This window comes from Sminthopsis crassicaudata, chromosome 6, assembly GCF_048593235.1.
Source record: "Sminthopsis crassicaudata isolate SCR6 chromosome 6, ASM4859323v1, whole genome shotgun sequence".
Taxonomy (NCBI): domain Eukaryota; kingdom Metazoa; phylum Chordata; class Mammalia; order Dasyuromorphia; family Dasyuridae; genus Sminthopsis; species Sminthopsis crassicaudata.
In genome coordinates, this window is record NC_133622.1 from 203823864 (window position 1) to 203838553 (window position 14690).

Consider the following 14690-nt stretch of genomic DNA (forward strand, 5'->3'; position numbering starts at 1 on the left):
CACTCCCGCCCAAACACGCCAGCGAGGGCTGCAGGGACCCCCGCCCCCTTTTCTCCAGCCCCATCGGCAGAGACGGCTCACCTGCTGTAATCAGAGACAGGAAGCCAGTCCTTGGCATCGGGGAAGCAGAACTGGGGGATGGCCTTGAGCCGCTCCTCGGCCTCCCGCATCTGCTTGGTGGGTCTGTCCAGCTGGGAGGGGGGGAGGAGAGAGGTCATTACGTCATGCTGGGCCAGGGGCCTGGGGCAGACTGGGGGGCGCGGGCCCGGCTGGCACGGCTCTGTGCCCTGGTGGCACGGCTCTGTGGAGGACCCGTCCTCACGCCCACTGCAGGACTGAGTCGGGGAAGCCTGGTCCCTGGGCTTGCCAGGACTGAGCGGGCCGCGGAGAGCCCGGGTCGGGCCTCCTGGCAGGGGCCAGTGTGCAGGGCCGCGGGCCTCCCTGGCGTGGTACGGGGGCCGGGCTGGGGTCGCCTCACCTTGGGGAACTGGTAGGAGACCTCGGGGAGGTAGGTGTTTCTGGACGGCTTCTTCTTCAAGGACACCACCACGAAGTACTCAAACAGCTCCCGCTCCTGCCACTCAATCAGCTCCAGCTCCAGCGTCCGGTAGCTGGGCGCTCGCTTCAGCATGGACTGGATGTGGACCAGGCGCTGGGTGTGAGCTGAAAGAGGGCAGGGGTCACTCAGGGTGGGGCAGAGGTCACGGGGCGGGGGAGGGGTCACCCGGGGCGGGGGAGGGGTCACCCAGGGTGGGGCGGGGGCACACCTGTCCCAGAGCGCCTGAGAGTAGCGAGTTTGGGGTACGAGAGGAGAAAGGGGCTAGGACTGTGCGAGGCGCTGAGCTGTCCCTCCCCACCCCGTTCTAGCCGGGATCCCCACAAACCCAGGGGGACAGAGAAAGACCACTGACAACTGTTAAAGATGCAGTCGGAACGCGGGAAGAACGTCGGAGAAGTGAAAAGGAACCCAAGAGACCGGTAAGTGCCCCAATGAGCAGGGGCTTTGGAATAATGAAGAGTACAATAAAAAAAGTATTTAAATTATTCTGAGTGCAAGAGGAGAGCAGAGATGGGGGAGGACAAGTCCTGGAGGGGGGCCCGAGATGACAAAGGCCCTGCTGGTGTCAGCAAAGTCAATGACAAGGTCTCCCGTTGTACTCTTCCCCCCCCCCCCCAGGCTGGGGTTAGTGACTTGCCCAGGGTCACACAGCCAGGAAGTGTTGAGTGTCTGAGACCAGATTTGAACTCGGGGCCTCCTGACTCCAGGGCTGGGGCTCCTTCCCCCGCACCACCCAGCGGCCCCCCATCCTACTACATTCTCAGGAACAAGAGAGAGAAGCAGAGCGAGGACAAGAGAACAATAAAGCGGCTCAGGGGCGGGCAGTAGTGCCTCCCACGCAGACAGGGCTGGGGGTACAAGGTGGGGGGGGAGAGCACCGGGCCTGGAGTCAGCAGCTCTCCTCTTCCTGAGCTCAGGCCGGCCTGGCTTGTGACTGGGCCTGCCACTGAACCCGTCCGCCCCAGTTCCTCATCGGCGACGCGAGCGGGAGAAGGAGCGCGGCCCCTCCAGTGTCTCCGCCAAGAACACCCACAAGGGCACGGAGAGTTGGGCCGAACGGCACGTTCAGAGGCCCGTCTCACAGGGGGCGGCTGCTGAGTCACCACCCCCATTTTACAGATGAAGAGACCGATCAGTAATTGGTGCTCGAGGACGGTAAGGGCCACCACCCAGTGAGAAGGGGGTCTTTGGCGGCGGCTGCTCTGGGGTCGAGTGACAGATGAGAGCAGGGTTGAAGTGAAAATCACGTTTGAGAACACGACTGGGGGGGGGGGGGGACTCAGGCAGGAGGGTCTGAGACAGCAGAAATCGGCTGCAGAGAGTCCTGGGGAGGGGCCGGGGGAGGGGGCAGGGCGGGCTCTGGGGGACTGCAGGCTCGTGCTGTAGTACAGAGGGGCTCAGAAGCACGCAGGGACAGTCCGGCCGCGCTCTGCCTGCTCGGGCCACATCTGGGGACTCGTCCCCACAGCGGCATTCAGTGCCTAAAGGGGCAGGAAAGGGGCGAGGACGCGGAGGCCGGGGGAGGGGCTGGAGAGGAGGGGACGGGGCGGGACGGAGTCACAAGGAAGAGGGCTCTGTCCCGGGGAGCAGTGTGAGGGCTGGAGAGTCCCCGAAACCGTCCCAAGGACAGTGGTCCAGAAGTGGGAGCGGACGCCTCCCTCTCCTCCGGAGGCCTCCAAGCACATGCTTCGTGACTAGTGGGATTCTACAGGGCAGAGAGAGATTAACCAGAGACCCTCCCCCAAGGACGGGAATGCGCCACAGCTAGATCACGGAAGGGCCTAGTCTTCTTGCACTGCCCACTCCCTCCCCGCTGCTCCGTCAAAATGACCTCTGGGCCACGGCCACACTTCTAACCAGTCTGGGTGCTAACAACTGCGACCAAGATCACACCCACAGGCGAGCTGCGAGGCAAAGTCCAGGAAATCCAAGGAGCCTTCATCCTTGGGCCGTGCTCCCCTCGTCACTCTGGCAGAGACCCCGGTCCGTGGCAGTCAGAGACCCCAGTCCGTGGCGGTCAGAGACCCCGGCCCGTGGCGGTCAGAGACCCCGGCCCGTGGCGGTCAGAGACCCCGGCCCATGGCGGTTAGAGACCCCGGTCTGTGGCGGTTAGAGACCCCCGGCCCGTGGCGGTCAGAGACCCCGGCCCGTGGCGGTCAGAGACCCCGGTCCGTGGCGGTCAGAGACCCCGGCCCGTGGCGGTCAGAGTCCCCGGCCCGTGGCGGTCAGAGACCCCGGTCCGTGGCGGTCAGAGACCCCGGCCCGTGGCGGTCAGAGACCCCGGTCCGTGGCGGTCAGAGACCCCGGTCCGTGGCGGTCAGAGTCCCCGGTCCGTGGCGGTCAGAGTCCCCGGCCCGTGGCGGTCAGAGACCCCGGTCTGTGGCGGTCAGAGACCCCGGTCCGTGGGCCTTTTTTCTGTGTATCTGCCTGCCACTTCCTTCCCTCCTCCCACTCAGAGGGACCCTGGTCTCCGGGCCTAAGGACCCTCTCACAGACCAGGACCCAGCTGTGGGTCCAAAGAAGCTTGCTCACTCGGGTAGTTGTCACTAGTGCTGAAGAAAGGTCCTTGGCCATCTACAGGCTATCTTGTCCTTGATTACCCCAAAGGGAATGGATCAAGAAAGGACAAAAAGGAAGAGGAAAGGGAAGAAGGGAGAAAGTTCCCGTTTACTTTAGACGCTGAGGCGGGCCCAGCAGGAGGGAGGAGGAGGGCACGGGAACTTCCACAAAGCTAAGTTAAGGTCTCGGGAAACAGGCCTCCCAGGTGACACTCTCCCCTCTCTCTGAGGAGAACAGGAGCGGGCCCGGAAGCACGGACTCCGCGGAGTCCGAGCCTCCTTTGTAGATGGCCGTAACCCTCCCTCGCCCTTTCTGACCCTTCACATTCCCAGCACAATCTGACAGGCACATCTGGCCTCCAATCCTGCTGGCAGAAACTCGGGGGCACGTGGGGGAAGGGTTAGAGAGAGGTCATACTTTTCCATAAAAATTCCCAAAATAGGGTCAAAGGCAGCCATCTGGAGCCGGCCGTCCCGTCGGGCTGACACGATAAACACCTGGAAGTTAACTCCAGGCCATCCCTGTGGTTTCTCTTCCAGCCTCCGCCCCGCCACGGCCTCCCTGGCCGCCAGCAGGAGGGCCGCCGGAGCCCGCGGGGGTCGCTCCGCCCTCTTACCGAGGGTGACAGCGGTTCCCCAGTTCTGAGTCTAGTCCCTCTGAGGAGGCAGCCGGGGACTCGTTTCCCCCATTCCCCTTCTGTTATCCTGCTTCAATTACCAGTGACTTACTCTAAGGCCCCTGGGCTCCTGTAAATCCCGTGAGTCTACACGGTTCCCCCAAGGGCCCCTTTTGGGGACAAGGGAGAGGGGGGGATTTCAGGCTGTGGGAAGGATCACTTGCATCGCACTTAGTCAAAGGTAACGTCCCTCCCAAACCACCCCTCACCTTTAAACCGGTCGTCGGAATCGCTCTCGCTCTCGCTGTTCTCGTCTGTAAAAGCAACAGAAACAGCACTTCGTCACCCTCCCGGAGAGCGCGCGCTTCCGAAGCCCCGCCGGCAAAGCGGCTCCAGGGGCCTTCGCACCCTCCCCTTTGCTCTTCCTTGTCCGTCAGCCAAGAAACATTCGCTGAGCACCTACTACGTGCTAAGCCATCTCAGGGCCAAGCAGGAGCACTTGTATCGGAACTCAGCAAAAACTGCTGCCAAGTCGGGCCTTGGGCACGAGGGAGAAGATGCGGGTGATGTAATTTAAAGTTCCATAAGTGCCCTTTACGGCGGGTGGCGGGCCGGCATCTCTTTTGGAAGGGGGCAGAGGACGATAAGCCCTGACCAGCACTCCTCTGGCTGTGGCCAATAGAAAGTTACCACGAGCAACGAGGCCGGAGGGGGGGAGGCTGCGGGTGAGCACGGGGCAGCAAGAAGCCGTCACCCCGGCCCCGGGAGGGCCCCGCCGGTCACTCTTTCTTAACACCGAGTTAAGGAGCCCCAGAGTAAGTCAAGTGGGTGGGTCAGCGAGCTGTCCACAGACAAGCCCGGACACAAGTGCACGCGGAGGAAAGGGCGGCCCTCCTGTGGAGGCAGGGAGATCCCTTACTGGACCCCTTCTTAACCAAGTCTTACAAGACCCTCTGACCCTCCCGCCCACTCTGCACACGGCTGTTTAATGGCAGCGCGCATTGATGGGGGCATGGTATATTCTTATATATTATGTATACATTTAGTTTATATGTTTGTGTATTTTATGTATATATCTAATATTCATATATCATATAGATAATTTTACATTATATATTTCCTATATAAACATACATTTGTATATTTTTATTTATATGTGTAATATACATATGTAAATACTATTTATATGACATATACTTTGTGTGTATATATGTATATATACATATACATTTATTTACATATTTTAATATTTTATTTACATATGTAATACACATATATATATTTATCTGCATGTTTTATTTATATATGTAAAACACAAGTGTTATATAGAACATTTGTTTATATCATATATATATTAACACACACTAATTTTAAGAGTGATGTCGTATTTTCTTTGCTAAAATGCAGAAGCATCATCCCCCTCCACAGCACACGGGAGAAGCCTGGGGCTCCCAGAAAGCCTCATGGAGGACTTGAGGCTCTGACGTGGGGTCACGTCCAATTTCTGACAGACCATTCACTGCCTGAGCCGCCCCCCCCCCCCCAGGGCCCTTCCCTGCCGCTCACTTCTCCCCCGGGGCCGGCCGCTCCCCCAGGGGCCACAGGCCGGACAGGGGGCGGGAGCAATGAGCAGACCCTCCCACACCAGCCGTCCCAGTGAGACCTCGGGCCAGCGCAGCCCCGGGCAGCTTACCTCTCAGGGACGCCGTCTCGATGCTCGACATGGACAGCTTCTTTAACCTCTTCTTGCCCCTCTTGGCGTTATAGATGGAGTTGATCCTCTGAACCAGCTGGGGGAGAGATGCGAGAGGGGCTGAGTGCGCCAAATCCCCCCTTCCCGCCAAAGGCTTCTGACCCGCGGTGCTAGGGACCCTGCGGGCCCACGACCCCCGGTCCGAGCAGTCACCCGCAGCTGCCCCCATCGTGAACCGCTCAGGGGCAGGACGGATGGTGGGCCGAGCCCTGCTCCCGCTCACGGCGCCCACTCCTCCCCCCGCCACTGGGACTCCTGCGGGCCCTGGAGCTCCCCCTGTCAGCCTGGGTTTGCGGAGCGGGAGCTGTCCGCGGTCACCCCGCCGGGAGCGGGGATGTCTCCCCAAGGATGAGTGGGGCATCCCTAGGGCGCACTGGCTCCGGGAACCCAACTCTCACTTCTCCTCGCTCCAGGGTGCCCGGGGGCTTCGGTAAACCCATGCAGCAGAGCGGAGGGCTGGGACGGAGCGGCCGCAACGGAAATCTAACGCCCTCCCGCCCGCCGAGGGCAGAGTGGAGGGGGCCGCGGCAGGATGAGGAGCCGGGCCGCTCCGAGGGAGCGCAGGCACCTCCAGCCCCACAGCTTCGCAGAAGAAAAGACAGGAACAAAGAATCCAGCCCTTTTTCTTCCTGACTGCATCAGGGGCCGGACAGGAAGGAGCTAAATTCCCAAAATACCCAAGCATTGTTTGCCGTCTAAAAATACGGCTCCCTCCTCACCGGGGCATCGTGAGGGGTGGGGGTGGGGGACAAGAACAACGCGTACTTGGAGAGTCAGTCTGAAAACTGCTGCTACAGAAAGGTCCTGGACATCTCCTCTCCACTCCCAAGGCCTCAGATGAAGCCCCCAATAACTCCCATCCAGCTTCCTGCCTGTGTCCCCCCTCGTGCCTATCAATCCTCCACCGAGGGGCCCAGTTTTCCCAATGAAGATGTGGCCTCCCTGCCCCCTGCGCAAGAAGTCCCAATAGCTCCTTCTGGTCTCTCAGATCAAAAATAAATTCCTTGGTTTGTTATTTAAAAGTTGATCAGTCATCAATAAGCACTTATTAAGCACCAATACTATGCACCAGGCCCCGTCCTGAGCCCCGGGGATACAAAAGAGGCAAAGAACTCTGGGCTCTCAAGGAGCTTAAAACAGAACAAGGGAGACAACATGCCAACGAAGTACAGCGCAAGCGATACCAGATGAAAAGGAACGGGGAGGGAGAGAAGGCACTGGAACGCAGAGCGGAGCGAAGTTTCCAGCAAAAGATGGGTTTCTCGTTGGGCCCAGAGGAAGCCGGAGTCGGCGGTCCGAGTGGAGGAGGGAGAGGCGGTGGTTAGTGGGAGAAAAGGCCCGGAGCCCGGGACGGATGGCCTCGTGCGAGCCGGCGGCACCGGCCAAGAGTGCCGTGAGGAGAGGGCGGCAGAGGGGGGGGGGCTTTGAGTGCCAGACAGAGCCTTCTGTAGGGACCTGGAAGCAATAGGAGCCTGGGGCTTTGTTGTGAAGGAGAGGGGGTGCCGGCGGGAGCTGGGCCGAGGGAGAAGGGATGGAGCAGGGAGAGCCTGCGGCGGGAAGGTCCCCACAGTGGGGAGCTGAGGACGGCCTGCTCCGAGAAGGGAGCCCTCCCCACCCTGGCAGCCTGCCGCGGGGGCCTCTCCAGCCCAGAGGAAGCTCTATCTCCCTGACAGCGTGAGCGCCCGCGCCGGCCCTTGTGCCCACGGGCGCCTGGGGTCCCGGGTGTGTGTCTGAGTGTCAGCGCCCACAGACACGCTTTCCTGTGTCTCATCACACGGGAAGCCCCCGCGGGGGAAGACAGCGAGTCCCTGCTGCTAGATGGAAAGTGGAGCGGAAGCCCCCAGAGGGGGTCCCAGAGAGGAAGAAGAGGGCGCTCCTCTCGGACCCCTGACCGCCAACCGCATCTCTTCCATCAGGTGGAAGCTCGGAGCGGGCGCCGCATCTCCCGGCGGCCCGGGGTCTTCCCGGAGCCAGGGACCGGCTCCTTCTCGTGCTCCGTGGCCCCAGCGCGGGCGGAGGTGAGGGCGGACGCTCCGAGCTGCGGCGGAGAGGGCCGGGGATGCCTCCTGGGCGCCCGGGCAGCGGCGGAAGTGGCGGGCCCTGGCGGCGAGATGCAATGCCCAGCCCTCCCCGCCTCCGAGCTACCTTAGGGATTCGGCGGGCACGGCGGCTCGAGAGCAGCTCGCTGGTGGTGCTGAGGCTGTCTTCGTTAAGGCTGGACGGCGAGGAGGGCAAGCTCAGCTGGGCCAGCAGCAGCATGTCGTCGTGGCTGTGTCTCTTGGGTAACCGTGGCAACCGGTGACCCTTCCTCTCGGACCAATTCCCGACGCGCAGGGACTGGGTGCCGGGTTTCAGGGAGAGCTGTGGGGGGAGAGGGAACGGGGAGGGGCTCATCACAGACTCCCCCAGCTCTCTCCCGGCCGACCACGGGACCGCCGCGCCTCCTCTCTCTTCCAAGCTCCCGGCTGGCCGCGCAGGGTCCTGGGACGCAAAGCAGCTCTCCTCTGCCGGGAGCCACGGCTCACGGCGGGCACACGACCACTGGCGGCAGCGCAGGGGAGGGCACGGGCCAGACGGCCCCCAGCCCCCCGAGGGGGCACGGGGGAGGGGCTGGGCAAAGGGAGAGTCTGAAGCTCCAAATTTAAGAAGTAATGCTATGAAACAAACAAGGGGAGGAAGACATGACTGTCGGTGCAGGTAACAAGACCAAGACTTGGGGCAGCGCATCGCACACGCGTCCTTGTAAATGTGTGGGACAAAGGAAAGCAGACACAGAGACAGAGGGAACGGGTAGGAGGCTTCTCCGGCAGTGGGACCCAACCAAAGCTGGGGAAGCATCTTCAGAGAAGGCAGGCGGGAAGGGAGGCCCCCTGTCCTCCCTCATCTCCTCCCAGGCCCGGCTGTCCTCCCTCATCTCCTCCCAGGCCCGGCTGTCCTTCCTCATCTCCTCCCAGGCCCCCTGCCCTTCCTCATCTCCTCCCAGGCCCGGCTGTCCTCCCTCATCTCCTCCCAGGCCCGGCTGTCCTTCCTCATCTCCTCCCAGGCCCGGCTGTCCTTCCTCATCTCCTCCCAGGCCCGGCTGCCCTTCCTCCTCTCCTCCCAGGCCCCCTGCCCTTCCTCATCTCCTCCCAGGCCCAGCTGTCCTCCCTCATCTCCTCCCAGGCCCGACTGTCCTACCTCATCTCCTCCCAGGCTCCCTGCCCTTCCTCATCTCCTCCCAGGCCCGGCTGTCCTCCCTCATCTCCTCCCAGGCCCGGCTGCCCTACCTCATCTCCTCCCAGGCCCCCTGCCCTTCCTCATCTCCTCCCAGGCCCCCTGCCCTTCCTCATCTCCTCCCAGGCCCAGCTGTCCTCCCTCATCTCCTCCCAGGCCCGACTGTCCTACCTCATCTCCTCCCAGGCTCCCTGCCCTTCCTCATCTCCTCCCAGGCCTGGCTGCCCTTCCTCATCTCCTCCCAGGCCCGGCTGTCCTCCCTCATCTCCTCCCAGGCCCGGCTGCCCTTCCTCCTCTCCTCCCAGGCCCCCTGCCCTTCCTCATCTCCTCCCAGGCCCGGCTGTCCTTCCTCATCTCCTCCCAGGCCTGGCTGTTTTTCCTCCTCTCCTCCCAGGCCTGGCTGTCCTCCCTCATCTCCTCCCAGGCCCGACTGTCCTACCTCATCTCCTCCCAGGCTCCCTGCCCTTTCTCATCTCCTCCCAGGCCCGGCTGTCCTCCCTCATCTCCTCCCAGGCCCGGCTGTCCTACCTCATCTCCTCCCAGGCCCCCTGCCCTTCCTCATCTCCTCCCAGGCCCGGCTGCCCTTCCTCCTCTCCTCCCAGGCCCCCTGCCCTTTCTCATCTCCTCCCAGGCCCGGCTGTCCTCCCTCATCTCCTCCCAGGCCCGGCTGTCCTACCTCATCTCCTCCCAGGCCCCCTGCCCTTCCTCATCTCCTCCCAGGCCCCCTGCCCTTCCTCCTCTCCTCCCAGGCCTGGCTGTCCTACCTCATCTCCTCCCAGGCCCGGCTGCCCTTCCTCCTCTCCTCCCAGGCCCCCTGCCCTTCCTCATCTCCTCCCAGGCCCCCTGCCCTCCCTCATCTCCTCCCAGGCCTGGCTGTTCTTCCTCCTCTCCTCCCAGGCCTGGCTGTCCTCCCTCATCTCCTCCCAGGCCCGACTGTCCTACCTCATCTCCTCCCAGGCTCCCTGCCCTTTCTCATCTCCTCCCAGGCCCGGCTGTCCTCCCTCATCTCCTCCCAGGCCCGGCTGTCCTACCTCATCTCCTCCCAGGCCCCCTGCCCTTCCTCATCTCCTCCCAGGCCTGGCTGTCCTACCTCATCTCCTCCCAGGCCCGGCTGCCCTTCCTCCTCTCCTCCCAGGCCCCCTGCCCTTCCTCATCTCCTCCCAGGCCCCCTGCCCTCCCTCATCTCCTCCCAGGCCTGGCTGTTCTTCCTCCTCTCCTCCCAGGCCTGGCTGTCCTTCCTCATCTCCTCCCAGGCCCCCTGCCCTTCCTCATCTCCTCCCAGGCCCCCTGCCCTTCCTCATCTCCTCCCAGGCCCGGCTGTCCTCCCTCATCTCCTCCCAGGCCCGGCTGTCCTCCCTCATCTCCTCCCAGGCCCGGCTGTCCTCCCTCATCTCCTCCCAGGCCTGGCTGTCCTACCTCATCTCCTCCCAGGCCCGGCTGCCCTTCCTCCTCTCCTCCCAGGCCCCCTGCCCTTCCTCATCTCCTCCCAGGCCCCCTGCCCTCCCTCATCTCCTCCCAGGCCTGGCTGTTCTTCCTCCTCTCCTCCCAGGCCTGGCTGTCCTTCCTCATCTCCTCCCAGGCCCCCTGCCCTTCCTCATCTCCTCCCAGGCCCCCCTGTCCTTCCTCATCTCCTCCCAGGCCCCCTGCCCTTCCTCATCTCCTCCCAGGCCCCCCTGCCCTTCCTCATCTCCTCCCAGGCCCCCTGCCCTTCCTCATCTCCTCCCAGGCCCCCCTGCCCTTCCTCATCTCCTCCCAGGCCCCCTGCCCTTCCTCATCTCCTCCCAGGCCCCCCTGCCCTTCCTCATCTCCTCCCAGGCCCCCTGCCCTTCCTCATCTCCTCCCAGGCCCCCCTGCCCTTCCTCATCTCCTCCCAGGCCCAGCTGTCCTCCCTCATCTCCTCCCAGGCCTGGCTGTTCTTCCTCCTCTCCTCCCAGGCCTGGCTGTCCTTCCTCATCTCCTCCCAGGCCTGGCTGTTCTTCCTCATCTCCTCCCAGGCCCCCTGCCCTTCCTCATCTCCTCCCAGGCCCAGCTGTCCTCCCTCATCTCCTCCCAGGCCTGGCTGTCCTTCCTCATCTCCTCCCAGGCTCCCTGCCCTTCCTCATCTCCTCCCAGGCCCCCTGCCCTTCCTCATCTCCTCCCAGGCCCCCTGTCCTTCCTCATCTCCTCCCAGGCCCGGCTGTCCTCCCTCATCTCCTCCCAGGCCCAGCTGTCCTTCCTCATCTCCTCCCAGGCCCCCTGCCCTTCCTCATCTCCTCCCAGGCCCGGCTGTCCTCCCTCATCTCCTCCCAGGCCCGGCTGTCCTTCCTCATCTCCTCCCAGGCCCGGCTGTCCTCCCTCATCTCCTCCCAGGCCCGGCTGTCCTCCCTCATCTCCTCCCAGGCCCGGCTGTCCTTCCTCATCTCCTCCCAGGCCCGGCTGTCCTTCCTCATCTCCTCCCAGGCCCGGCTGTCCTCCCTCATCTCCTCCCAGGCCCGGCTGTCCTTCCTCATCTCCTCCCAGGCCCAGCTGTCCTCCCTCATCTCCTCCCAGGCCTGGCTGTTCTTCCTCCTCTCCTCCCAGGCCTGGCTGTCCTTCCTCATCTCCTCCCAGGCCTGGCTGTTCTTCCTCATCTCCTCCCAGGCCCCCTGTCCTTCCTCATCTCCTCCCAGGCCCAGCTGTCCTCCCTCATCTCCTCCCAGGCCCAGCTGTCCTCCCTCATCTCCTCCCAGGCCCAGCTGTCCTCCCTCATCTCCTCCCAGGCCCCCTGCCCCTTCCTCATCTCCTCCCAGGCTCCCTGCCCTTCCTCATCTCCTCCCAGGCCCCCCTGCCCTTCCTCATCTCCTCCCAGGCCCCCGTCCTTCCTCATCTCCTCCCAGGCCCAGCTGTCCTCCCTCATCTCCTCCCAGGCCCAGCTGTCCTCCCTCATCTCCTCCCAGGCCCCCTGCCCTTCCTCATCTCCTCCCAGGCTCCCTGCCCTTCCTCATCTCCTCCCCAGGCCCAGCTGTCCTCCCTCATCTCCTCCCAGGCCCGGCTGTCCTCCCTCATCTCCTCCCAGGCCCCCTGCCCTTCCTCATCTCCTCCCAGGCTCCCTGCCCTTCCTCATCTCCTCCCAGGCCCGGCTGTCCTTCCCTCATCTCCTCCCAGGCCCGGCTGTCCTTCCTCATCTCCTCCCAGGCCCGGCTGTTCTTCCTCATCTCCTCCCAGGCCCGGCTGTCCTTCCTCATCTCCTCCCAGGCCTGGCTGCCCTTCCTCATCTCCTCCCAGGCCCCGGCTGCCCTTCCTCATCTCCTCCCAGGCCCGGCTGCCCTTCCTCATCTCCTCCCAGGCCTGGCTGCCCTTCCTCATCTCCTCCCAGGCCCGGCTGTCCCTTCCTCATCTCCTCCCAGGCCTGGCTGCCCTTCCTCATCTCCTCCCAGGCCCGGCTGTCCTTCCTCATCTCCTCCCAGGCCCGGCTGCCCTTCCTCATCTCCTCCCAGGCCTGGCTGCCCTTCCTCATCTCCTCCCAGGCCCGGCTGTCCTTCCTCATCTCCCTCCCAGGCCTGGCTGCCCTTCCTCATCTCCCTCCCAGGCCCGGCTGCCCTTCCTCATCTCCTCCCAGGCCCGGCTGTCCTCCCTCATCTCCTCCCAGGCTGTCCTCCTCATCTCCTCCCAGGCCCGGCTGTCCTTCCTCATCTCCTCCCAGGCCCGGCTGCCCTTCCTCATCTCCTCCCAGGCCCGGCTGTCCTTCCTCATCTCCTCCCAGGCCCGGCTGCCCTTCCTCATCTCCTCCCAGGCCCGGCTGTCCTTCCTCATCTCCTCCCAGGCCCGGCTGTCCTTCCTCATCTCCTCCCAGGCCCGGCTGTCCTTCCTCATCTCCTCCCAGGCCTGGCTGTCCTTCCTCATCTCCTCCCAGGCCTGGCTGCCCTTCCTCATCTCCTCCCAGGCCCCCCTGCCCTTCCTCATCTCCTCCCAGGCCCGGCTGTCCTTCCTCATCTCCTCCCAGGCCCCCTGCCCTTCCTTCCTCGCTTCCTCATCTCCTCCCAGGCGGCTGTCCTTCCTCATCTCCTCCCAGGCCTGGCTGTCCTTCCTCATCTCCTCCCAGGCCTGGCTGTCCTTCCTCGTCTCCTCCCAGGCCCCCCTGCCCTTCCTCATCTCCTCCGAGGCCCGGCCCCCTCCAAACGCTAACACAAAACTCACAGGGGAGAAGCCTCCGCTGCCCGCCCTGGGGAGCCTGCCTGGGGCTCTCCCTGGGGCCTCGAAGGGACGCAGCTAAGTCTGAGCCCCTGACCCCTGCCCTCCACCCCCCTGCTCTCACTGAGAGCCTCCGGGAAGAGTCCTTCGGTTCTCCACACGCACCGGGCCGGGGAAGAGGCCCCCGCTCTGTGCGAGGGTTCCGCTCACCTGTTCCCCCCCCCCCCCCCCCCCCCCCCCCGCTGCCTCGGGCGTTCGCTGGGCTGGGGAAAAGGAAGAGGACCCAGCCGAATATTGGCTCGGCCCCTCCCCGCCAGCCGGGCCCCTCCCAGCCTCCCCAAACCCGCCAGTCGGGAGTGAGCGCGGGTGAGAACGCCAGCCTGGGCGGAAGGTACCAGGCAACCAAGGTGCAGAAAAGTCACCACATCAGCCGTCCCAAAGCCAAGGGAAAGAGCGGGGCTGCACCTGGTGGGGAGGGTCCTGGCGCAGGCAGCGTAGTGACCGCGGGGCCCGGTACTGTCCGCGGGACCAGCATCAGATTAAAATGTCATCAGGAAAAAAACTAATAACAAAATGTAACCGGGGGTGTTTAACAAAATTAATAAAAATGCACGAGAATAAGTCACGTTCACTTTCAAGCGGAGGCAGTCCGCGGCCCGCAGGGAGCCTCGCTAACTTTTTTTTGAGTGAAAAACTATGAAGAGAACGTGGGGAAGTGGGAAAGATGTAGGGAGGCTCCCTGTGGGCCGGACCGGTCATCCCAGCTCCTGAACTTCCCCCGCACTGAGACCCCAAGGCGCCAAAGGCCCGCGCTCCTCCGTGGGCCCCCCGGCGAGCGCCCCGGTGACCTCGGGGTGACCTCGGGGAGCCCGCGGGCGCGCGGCAGCAGGGCAGCGGCCCGTGAGTAACCAGCAGGCAGTTACTGTGGGTCGCGCTGACACCTGTGGGCATAAACGTCTGAAATCTCCCCCTCACCCCTCTCTCTTTCCCCCCAGGCTGGGTGAGTGACTGGCCCAGGGTCACACAGCCAGGCAGAGTTAAGTGTCTGGGGCTGCATTAGAACTCGGGGCCTCCTGCCTCGGGCCGCTGCTCTGTCCATCATCTTCCTCTGACTTCCTCCTTTTCCTACCCTGGCCACCCAGACAGAGAAAGAAATCCCCCCCCCCCCCCCCAGCATTACAGATGTAGCTTTAGAGCTCTCCGCCTCCCCCGCCCCAGACAGACAGGTAGCTCCCCTCCCCCACAGATACCCTGTTAGATGTTGGGCCGCTGCCAGCCCCTCCCCCCAGGTCATTTCTGGTCGCCTCAGAATGCAAATGCTCTGACCAAAGGCATGTCCACTCAGGAGGCGGGGGAGCGAGAGGCTAAACGGCCGGGAATAAACAAGCTTTGGCAGCCTGTGTCCGCACTGGAGCGCCGGCAGGGAAGCGGCGGGAGCCCCCTCCAGGCCGGGCTCCCAGCCCCGGGCCGCCGCACAGAGCCCCCCCAGACGCACGGGGAGCCGAGGCCCCGGGGGTCGGAGAAGGGCCTGCGGGGGGCGCCGTTACCTGGGGGGGCGGGTTGCTGTACTTCCTCTCCTGGGGAGTCCACATCCTGTGCAAAGAGTCCAGGGAGTTCTCAGACAGCTGCTGGGACTTTCGTCCTGCCCGGCGGCCCTTTAAGTCCACATCCTCATATGGATTCTCTTTGGGCACATCTCCTGCAGAGGGGTGGGGGAGGGGAGGAGGGAAGGGACACACACACACAAGCACAGACAAGAAAAGAAAAGAGATTCCTGTGAACCAAATAAAGTGACTCTCTCCCCCTCAGGCCCCTCGGCCCCATGAGTCACGCTGCCGTCT

General features: G+C 63.6%; 1 protein-coding gene across 1 annotated transcript in view; it reads right to left on the minus strand.

Moving 5' to 3' along the window:
- Window positions 1-14690, minus strand: part of DENND2B (DENN domain containing 2B) — a 136857-nt gene that overhangs the window by 20752 nt on the left and 101415 nt on the right. Inside the window, 6 exon segments of the mRNA XM_074274498.1 lie at window positions 82-191; window positions 479-663; window positions 4004-4048; window positions 5428-5524; window positions 7633-7848; window positions 14397-14548. Of these exon segments, the coding sequence (XP_074130599.1) occupies window positions 82-191; window positions 479-663; window positions 4004-4048; window positions 5428-5524; window positions 7633-7848; window positions 14397-14548 (805 nt within the window).